Source organism: Sprattus sprattus (genome assembly GCF_963457725.1).
Source record: "Sprattus sprattus genome assembly, chromosome: 10".
Taxonomy (NCBI): domain Eukaryota; kingdom Metazoa; phylum Chordata; class Actinopteri; order Clupeiformes; family Clupeidae; genus Sprattus; species Sprattus sprattus.
Window position 1 is genome coordinate 9,336,540 of NC_137908.1, and position 10,225 is coordinate 9,346,764.

Consider the following 10,225-nt stretch of genomic DNA (forward strand, 5'->3'; position numbering starts at 1 on the left):
TTCTTTGAGCACATTTTCCTCCTGCTTCTGATCTTCCTCTTCCTCTTCCTCCACCTTGACTTCGGCCTCCGCCTCTTCCTCCTTCTCCTCTTCCGTGGATTCCCCCTCTTACCCTCACTCTTCTTCTTCTACCCATTCCATTTTGGTTGAAGACAAACTCACCGGCTGCATTTCTATAGTGCTAAAATCTGTATGGTGCGTCTACAATTAAACAATCATGTGTTTGCCCACTTGATGGCTGTGTATAACCATTGGCTCATAGGTGTGGAATTTTGACAGTCAGTGCTTTGGAATTGAAATATTGATATACTTCTGTGTCTAATGTATACAAGTGTGTTTAGTGTTTTACAAATCACTGTGTCTATTGTTTCGCAAAAAATGAAGGTTGCATGTGCTTAAAGTGGTGCAAATCTGGGCCGATGTTCTGCTCCTTGAGTGAAGGTTTTGATAATTGTGTAATACTTTTGATTTTAAGCTTCATCCTATCTTAAAAAACTGTACTAGCATGTGCCTGGCAAACCAACCCTTTGATTGAGGAGATTGAAGTTACCACGTAAGGGACACACACACGCACACACGTGTGTATGTGTGTTGGTGTATGAGACAGGTCTGTGTATGCATGTGGGGATATGATGTCAGTTACTTGGATTAAACTATTCTATATAAAGACCTTCAGTCACAATTTTACCTATCATTCTGATCAGAGAAATAAGGGATTAAGACTTTATGTAATATGTTTGGACTAGTTTGAATTTTTACAAACAAAATGTTCTGATTTTACACCATGACTCAATGGAACAGAATTGAACAATTGCATACAATTTAATATATTATTTAGATGCATAGTAACTTAATTTTGTGTCCACTGACTTTATTTTTAATGTAATACTCTTTATGTGAACAGGGACGCATACAAAAGAAATGAACTTTTCAAGCAATGGAACCACTGTCCGATTAAGGGACACTTTTGCAACGGTAGCGACCAAAAACGTGCTTGTGGTGGCACTGTGTATCTCCATCAACTACATCAATGGCACGCTGGTTCATACATTCTTCAGGAACAGAATTTTCACAGAGAACCCGCGCTACATCCTCTACATTCACATGGTGCTGAACGACATGATTCAGCTGACCATCGCCGTCCTTCTGCACGTCATCAGCTACGTGCTCTTCACAATCAATGTCTCCTTCTGCTGCTTTATGCTAATGATCGCCATCTTCACCACCCTCAATACACCTCTGAACCTGGCCAGCATGGCCATCGAACGGTATATTGCAATCTGCAACCCCCTGCGCCACGCACAGATCTGCACAGCGCGGCGCACGTACGCCCTCATCGGCCTCATCTGGATGTTTGGCGCACTCCCTATCCTGCCAGACCTCTTCATACTCGTGGCCACGGAACCAGTGGACTTCTTCCACTCCAGAATCTTTTGCCAGCGGGACTCCATGTTCCGCCACCCGTACATGGTGGAGAAGAAGAACGTCTCGCACATGTTGTATTTGTCGTTTGTCTGGCTCACGCTGGTCTTCACTTACTTCAGGATCATGTTCGCGGCCAAGGCTGCCAAATCCGATGCCAAAAAGGCTCGGAGCACTATTCTCCTCCATGGGGTGCAGCTTTTCATGTGCATGTTCACGTATATCGACCCTCTGCTAGCCAGCTTCTTCGTGTATATTTTCCCCATGTTTGCGCCTGAGATGCTTTTCACAAGCTATCTCATTGTTCACATTCTGCCGCGGTTAGTAAGTCCAATAGTCTATGGACTGAGAGATCAGACATTTTGCAAGTACTTAAAAAAATACTACCTATGCTGTAGGTGTAATATGGGCAAAGCTCCACAAAATATGACCTCTTTAAAAACTTTTCCCCGAATAAGGCCTCTCTTTTAGAAGTCTGTGATGCTTTATCTTACCTGGTTTTATGGACTGAAATGAAACAACAAAAACTCTCTTTCTCAAACCTGTCAAGTCACATTGTATTTCAAGTTCAAACTGCACGATTGTGATTTTAAAATGTCCATATGAATAGCCATTGACTGAAAGTCTGTACAAAGACATAGTGTAATTTAAAAAACGATCTCACAGAAGGCCTCAAAACATATCCTGTAGTATCCTTATTAACAATGGTTATTAGTTAATCACATACAGTACATATGTCCTCAAGAAAAATAAATATTATATTAACAAAGATACACAGTCTTTTGAGACATAGTCATGCCATAATAAAAACAGTTTGCAAATCATACATGTCTCTGTTTCCCTTTTGCTCATGTCAAGAGTGTTACTGTATCAAGTACTGCAGTACTGTAACAATTCAACAAAACCTCCTGGTTTGCTTTGTATTGTGAATGTGACCACCTATGGGAATACCTGTCCTAAATTGCCAATTGATTGATTATCTGCAAAGTGTGACTATTGTGAAAAAGTGCTCATTTCTTTTCATCACTTATTTCACTTCAATTCGGTCTTTTATTTTAACAGAATGCCTATTATTTTGGTTGATTTAATTTGCAATGACATGTAAATGTAACTTCTGTTGCCTTTTCTACTAGTTGTACTAGTCTCCATACAGGCATCTTTGGTTCTATTCTGCTTAAGAGCTATTTCATCTTTGTTAAATGTGAAAGTGTACAGATAAACCTTTAAGTGTGAGATTCTGCCAATTATCTACTTGCCATACATAATAATCTTTAATTTCAGGAATGCCACAGCAAAGCCTCATTTACAAAACAGAAAATGTCCTTACTTTTGCAAAAATTGGCTATCAATTTCCCAATATTGTTATATGTATATTTCAGTGATGCGACACCCTTAAAAATCATCAACTGTAACAACAGGAATATCTGGATCACCCTCAGGAATGGTCATTTACCCTCAGGAATGGTCACACTGAACTGTATTTTTTGTCTGGATTTTCATTGACTGGGTCACTCATGAGTTATTTCACTGCCCCCAAAATAATCAAAGAGTAAAATCATTAGTTTTCAGAAAATGTGTAAGCACAGACCATAGTCTTAGTACAAGGCCACATACTCCAAGGCATGACAGACACTTTGACACGGAGGTTATGCATGCATTGTAGGTGACCTCTGGAGGTATTCAGAATCTTACATCCTGTGGAGAAATGTCAACATAGCACAAAATGAGCCTTTCAACACCAAACATCTCTGTTGAAAGGGCAAACACAGACAAATGACCTGTCTGTCCAGTAGCTACATCAATAAGCGTGAACTTCACGTGTGCTTTGGAGTTTAAAAGTTACCTCAGTATTTCAGACTTCAATGGAAATATTCAATTCAATTCAATTTTATTTATATAGCACCAAAAAAAGGTAATTGTCTCAAGGCGCTTTACAGGACACAGGGGCTGAACATCAATATCAAATAGCCTCTCTGAATATCAAAATAGCCTCTCTATAAAATCCATATATTTTGGTCTCAACAAATAACCCACAATTAATGTAGTGAGTCAGCACCTAAATCCCCACATGCTTCAGATTAAATTAAATGCCACAAGATACATACACATCTAATGTCATTGTGAGTGCATAAATGTGGCCTATTGCAGGTGAGTGTTTAAAAAAAAAAAAAACGTATTTCAGTGTTATTAAGATATGCTGAAATACTGTTATATGTGCAGATCCACAGCCCTATGTCAAATAGTTAATTGTTAATAGAGAATATTATGAAAGATAAAGTGTTGAAATTCAGTCATGGTTATGTGACAGAGGTCAAATGCTCCCCAAACCAAAGAGCAAATTTGATCAATTAAATGTTATCTGTGAGGAGACAAGGTGAGAATAATTGTATGATTCCCTTACAACATCTGTGGCCGCATCACTGGTTTGTTTTCAAAGGAAAATATGAAGTTAGTAAACACTTGTATTTTATAAAAGCTCTATGCTATTCATTTGCACTTCCATAGCAAATAGGTTATCTGTAAAATTGTGTGTGTGTGTGTGTGTGTGGGGGGGGTATAGATACTTTTAGCATTTCAACTGCCACGATTTTAACAATATTGATTTAATTGCAGTGCTAAAAGGTCCATCCTAATGCTTTGCAGTGTGTTTGTACTCAGATAATTGATAGGTTTGCTGGTTTTGTTTTAATTGCCATTTGTAATAGCTTATTTTTTGCATACAAGCCCATATACGGTGGGGGCTACTGCTTGCGCCACATTGCCCCCCCCCCCGTCTACATGTATTTCTAGTTAGGGATATGGAGTCATTGTGTTTACAGTTTTTCACTGTTGCTAAAACCCGTTTTTCAAAACAGTAACGTCTTTCTCAAAACTGCACACAGAAAATTTAAAACCTCACACACAAAATGCTTAACCTGACACTCCCTTTGCAAGATGACTCTTTGCTATCAAATCTCTTAACTGTTCACAAAATGGAACTTGTGTTTTCATTTGGTACACACAGCCATATTTTCAAAACACAAACACATACATTCATTTAGTACACACAACTAAGCATTGAGATGCACACTACCAAGCATTTACAGCACACAGAAGTGCAAAAAACACAATCATCGAAACACACCATATGAATGACAATGACTCATTGAGCCCTTTTTCCTTTTGTGAAATGTATCAGTGTAGGCCTACATTTTTCATAGTCAAACATAAAACAGCAATACCATTGTTCTCACAAACCATATTTACAATTCCAGTCTCCTGTTCCACCAAACACTAGATTGTATTGACATAAAATTGTGTAGTTTTTCTCAATTTCTTACACACATTTTTTGAAAGCATGCCTTGTTCTCAAAACTCTAAACACAAATCCCAAAACAACTAACTGAAAATGCAAAACCCTTTATATCTCCTGGAAAATGCTACTTTGCTTTAAAAAAATATTGAAAGTGTGTTTTCTTCCTCCACAGTGTGGTTCTCTTTCAGTCCTGCAAAATACAAATACTGTGAGCACACTACGTATATTCTATTGATATGCAGTATTACAGTACACAAGGCAAGTAGATTTCGTACTTGTTCTCCATCCTGAAGGTTCTAATGAAAAACCATGAAAACATGGTCTACCACAGCGGCCCAAATCTCATTAGAGATGACCATTCTCCTTCTTCTTTCTCCTGATCCTCCTCCTTCTTCACCTTTTCCTCCTCCTTGTCCTCCTCCTTGTCCTCCTCTCACTATTACCCTTCTCCTTCTCTGGTTGTCGATCTTTTCAAAGTTTTCAATAGTTTATCAAACAAAACAGAGGCTCAAGACACTTTTATGGTGCAGTCCTCACTGCAAATTGGTTAAAAGACCTGAAAGTTTAGAGATTTGACTATTTGTGTCTTGCAGGTTGATGCTTTGAGATTTTACTTGAAAATTGTGTGCAACAACAGAACTTTGTGTACACTGTTTTGACAACAACGTGATGTGTAATTGACATCAGTGTGTTCACAAGGAAAATCGGACTCTAATGTTGATAAGAGAATCTTAAGTATTTCCCACTTGGGGCGAGCGATTGATACATGATGTAAAGGTTGTGCAGATTGTGCCGAATTTTCGCTTTTTACTTCTTAACAATAGTGAAAAACTGTAAGCATCTTTGACCACCCCAAGTCAGTCTGATGTGTCTGGGTATGTAGGCCCACTCCAGTTGCCATTCTGTATCAGTATCTAAATGCTTGTGTTGTGTTTAATAAATGCAGTGGCGGTCCGTGCATTTCACGACTAGGCCTTCAGCGATGTCCTACACGATGTTAAACTGAGTGAATCCACCTCCTAATACCATCATTATGACGCCATGGCTCTCGAACCATTATATTTATACAGAAAGGCAGTATAAGTGAGCATTGCATCACCTTAACATAGTCGAGTACAACAGACTTTATTCATATTTCCGGAGCATTTAAAATCAATACACCCGTATTAACAATACATTAAGAGTAGTAAACGCTCAGTTATATTAATGCTTGGATATTACTGTCACAACTTAAAAATAAAAGGCGATTTTCAGGGATTAGTTTACAAAGTTTTATTAAGTCCACCGAAAGTAGCCTATGTGAGCTTTAACAAGTTTGTCCACTAAACATCGCATTGTCCCACCTGCAAAGCAGTTTCATTAAACTTCCCATCCTCACGATATCCAGTTTTTCTTGAAAGTTCCGTCTTGAAAATGGCGTTGTAATTGTATCAAAAACTGGAATTATCAAGTTGGTGTAAACTAGTTTATTTGAGTTGGTTAATGTAATTATATTTAGTCTTACCAATTGAAACAACTAGCATAATAAGCATTGAAACGATGTACGTCGTTTTCGCATTAGCCAGCTAAACTGAGCACTGAAGCACTGCACCGGTCTGCCTCAGTATCCAATCAAAGGACGTTTACGTGTCACGTTCACCGCGAGGAAAGAAATCTTCCGGGCCTTCTAGAAGGCCCAGTATCGCCAACTCTAAATCTGATTGGTTGTCACAACTGTCTGTTTCAGTTCATTCAACTTAAATGAACTGAAACAGCCAGTTGTGATAACCAATCAGATTTACACGGGCCTTCAATGTGAATTCTGAAGGCCTCAGGGAAGATTTCTGTTCTCGGGGAAGATTTCTTTGAGCGTGGCAACACATGATAGCTGAAATATGATTGGATGAAAGCTCTAACATAAATAAACAACGCTGGAAGCTATGCAATGAAGATAATGGACTATGGGGAATAATTAAATACATATTTATGAAAAGAAAATATTGAAATTAAATTTATTTTATTACATTTACTTTCTGATTATGTTTAGGCCAGCAGAGAAGGCCTTGAAGGCCCTGACGGACCACCACTGAATAAATGGCAAGAAAGCCAAAGACATGCCTGACTTTGTGAGATCGCTGCAGTATGAAGCTGCATTTCATTTCATTAATTAATTCTATATCGGTAATGTTATACAGCCATATAGTTTACACAGTGACAGATAAAAGATTATGAATTCATCATCAAGACCTGGATGTTTGCTTTAGAACCAACAATAATTGAATACTGCTGCTGTATTCTAATGACGGAAAAGTAAAGGCTGTTAAGCATTTATGTAAGTCAAATCAACCATATCAAACACATATTATGTAAACTGCATTTCCTGATTTTATGTGCCCATATTATGTGTACTAGCTGAATTGTGTGGCTAAATGACAATGTATTAATAGCAAGTGTTTTTTTTCTCTTGGGATATCATGTTTTTCAGCCCCATGTAGCTGTTTGCCGACTAAATTTAGTAGGTGGCAAAACATTATAAAGGCACACAGCCTCTTCCTCATTCTGTTGTGAGCCAGCTGACCTGAGGTGAGTTTGTGTGTTTTGAACTGAACACAATAATACACACATACACTTTGGTGCAACCTATGTGTTTCAATCATATGTATCAGTGTCTAATATACATGTCAGTTGTATCTGTGTGTAATGTACATATTATATCAGATGACCCCTGCAATGCATATAAATCATATCAGTGTCAGTTACTTTAAGACATACAAAATAGAAATATGTTTTCTGCCATGGTAATTTATTTAAATGGATGATAATTATATCTTGAAGTTCCATTTTAAATGGTTCAAAATGTTATAGGGATATGTATGTGTTTTGGATGAATCCTTGAAAGACATTGTACATTTAATCTGTTTAAACTGTTTGTTCAGCTGTATGAATATCTTAAAGTTTATGTATCAACAGTAAAGTAAACACTATCAGACTTGGGTGTAGAAATGGGAACATGTTGATATTTGAACAACGTGTGTGCAACCTTAAGTCCGGAATTCATGCTTTGTTCTGCTTATTTGTATCACAAAAATGTTTCTACTTTAACTGGCAAAACATGTCTTGCACTTTTGTTTTCTCTGCTTTCTCTGATAGTGACAATAATGAACTCCACTACACCACAATTTCTTGTGAGAGACACATTCACAACAGCCTTTGTGAAAAACTTAATTGTGGTGCTCCTGTTGATTATCCTCAACTACATCAATGGCAGCCTGGTGGCCACCTTCCTGAGGAACCAGGTGTTCTACGAGGACCCGCGCTATATCCTGTTCATCCACATGGTCATCAACGACGCCGTCCAGCTCACGGTCACCATCACCCTGTTTGTGCTGAGCTACATCTTCTACACCATCAACGTCTCATTCTGCTGCTTCTTCATCCTGGTGGCTGTATTCACCACCCGCAACACGCCCGTCAACCTGGCCGGCATGGCCATCGAGCGCTACATCGCCATCTGCTACCCTCTGCGCCACGCACAGATCTGCACTGTCCAACGCACCTACGTCCTCATCGGCCTCATCTGGCTGGTCTGCGTGGTCCCCGCCATCACCGACCTCTTCGTCACCCTGGCGACGGAGCCCATGAGCTTCTTCCACACCACCGTGTTGTGTATCCGGCCGAACATTTTCAAGGACCCCGTGCTGCAGTACAAGCGGCAGGCTTTCGACGCACTCTACTTCTCGCTGGTCTTCTTCACACTAGTCTACACTTACCTACGCGTTCTATTTGCGGCGCGGGCGATGTCCTCCGACATCAAGTCTGCACAGCGCGCCCGCAACACCATCCTTCTGCACGGCGCCCAGCTGCTCATGTGCATGCTGTCCTACATCTCACCCAGTGTGGACCAGCTCATGGTGAGGATCTTCCCCAGCAAGATCCTGGAGATCCGCTACGCCAACTACCTGATTGTCTACAGTTTCCCACGCATTCTGAGCCCCATCATATATGGGGTCAGAGACAAAAAGTTCCGGAAGTATTTGAAAAGGTACTTTGTGTGCAAGCAGTGCAGTTCGGAAGTTCAGCATGAGGGAGAGGAAGACAAAATGGCATAGAAGCTTTTCTTTTTTATATTTTGTGCGAGTGAGATTGGTTACATTTATAATCAATATTATTATTTGGAGTAAGAAATTCGATATTTGTGATTCATTGTAACGGTGAAGACTTTAAATAGTCTTTTTGTGTGTGTCTGTGTATCTGCCATCATCAAAAGATCCAGCCAAACTGAGATATGTGCAGTCTGCATTTGCAGCATATTATATTTATTATCAAATGACATATTTTGTGGAAAATGCTCAAATGTTAACCTATGAGAAATGTAAACAAAGATAACACAATGTTAATGTTACTGCTTATGAAATTGTCTAAGTATATTAAGATTATTCTTCCTTTCCCTTATTATTTGTAATTTGTATTTATTTCCATCATTCCATATTTTGTAGTAAGATAATTTTCTGATCTAAATATATGCATATTTTTGTAGTTGTATAAAGTAAAGTTTTGTAGTTGTATAAAGTTGTATAAACTGATGTTTTAACATACATTAGAAAGATACATACATATACTGTATACATAGGAAGATGCATAGGAAGAAACCTATCTAACAGTGTATTACCAATATCACAAACAGGTGTTACAAAGTATGTTTGTGCATTTGAAACACTTGTTGTGCATTTATAACAAGTTTATCCATTAAAAAATAAACACATACAAATAAAAATGTTTTCACAACCAGTCTCTGCAAAATATTATCCCGCAATTACGTTACTGACTACAGGAGCAACATTGGATCATTTTTCCCAAAATGTTGGAAGTTGCTCATAAGGATTTATGCAGCGCGACTGATCTTGAAATACTACACATCAAAAAAGAATACATTTTGTGTATAGAATCCACTCACAGGTAGAGTCCCTGATTCAATATAAAATTCATTGATAGGTTGTTGATGTTTGTGCTCAAGATCCCCTCAAATTAAACCCTTTCCTTCCATGTTCCTGAAGCTCTGATTGGCTGACATTATTTACAGCTTATGGTTTGTATTCCTATTTACACACTAGTGAACTACATGTGAAATGAATGGCTGGCTAGAGTCAAATAGGTAGAGTGCTAAGGTTAACACACTGTTTGTACTATTGGTGTATTGGTGATTCAAGTCCAACAGGCCTCATTACATGTTCCACAAATATTTAAACTGTTAAATTTGCCATTGTGAAATGATTAATCATGTCATGTTGAATTGATAAAATCCCAGCACAGTTGAAACCCCCAAAGTGTAATCATTGCCGTGGACTTCACATTATTTAACGTGTGGGCCTTATAAAGCTGCTCAAAAGCAAGCTACATGAGATATTGAGGACATTATTTATGTAAAATATAATGGAAAAGTAAAGAGGTTAGTAGGGACTGATAGCCTTATTACTTTAGCAGGGGAAAAAACCCGTTGCCCGTTACCGAAAAGATCATTATTGATTTATT

General features: G+C 38.5%; 1 protein-coding gene across 1 annotated transcript; it reads left to right on the plus strand.

Moving 5' to 3' along the window:
• Window positions 1–921: 921 nt before the first annotated feature.
• On the plus strand, window positions 922–8,805 carry LOC308371766 (uncharacterized protein; the record flags this gene model as incomplete). Its single annotated transcript, XM_080846753.1, has 2 exons — window positions 922–1,816; window positions 7,847–8,805. The coding sequence occupies 2 exons, from the start codon at window positions 922–924 to the stop codon at window positions 8,803–8,805; spliced, it is 1,854 nt and encodes a 617-aa protein (XP_080702879.1).
• Between the last annotated feature and the right edge of the window lie 1,420 nt (window positions 8,806–10,225).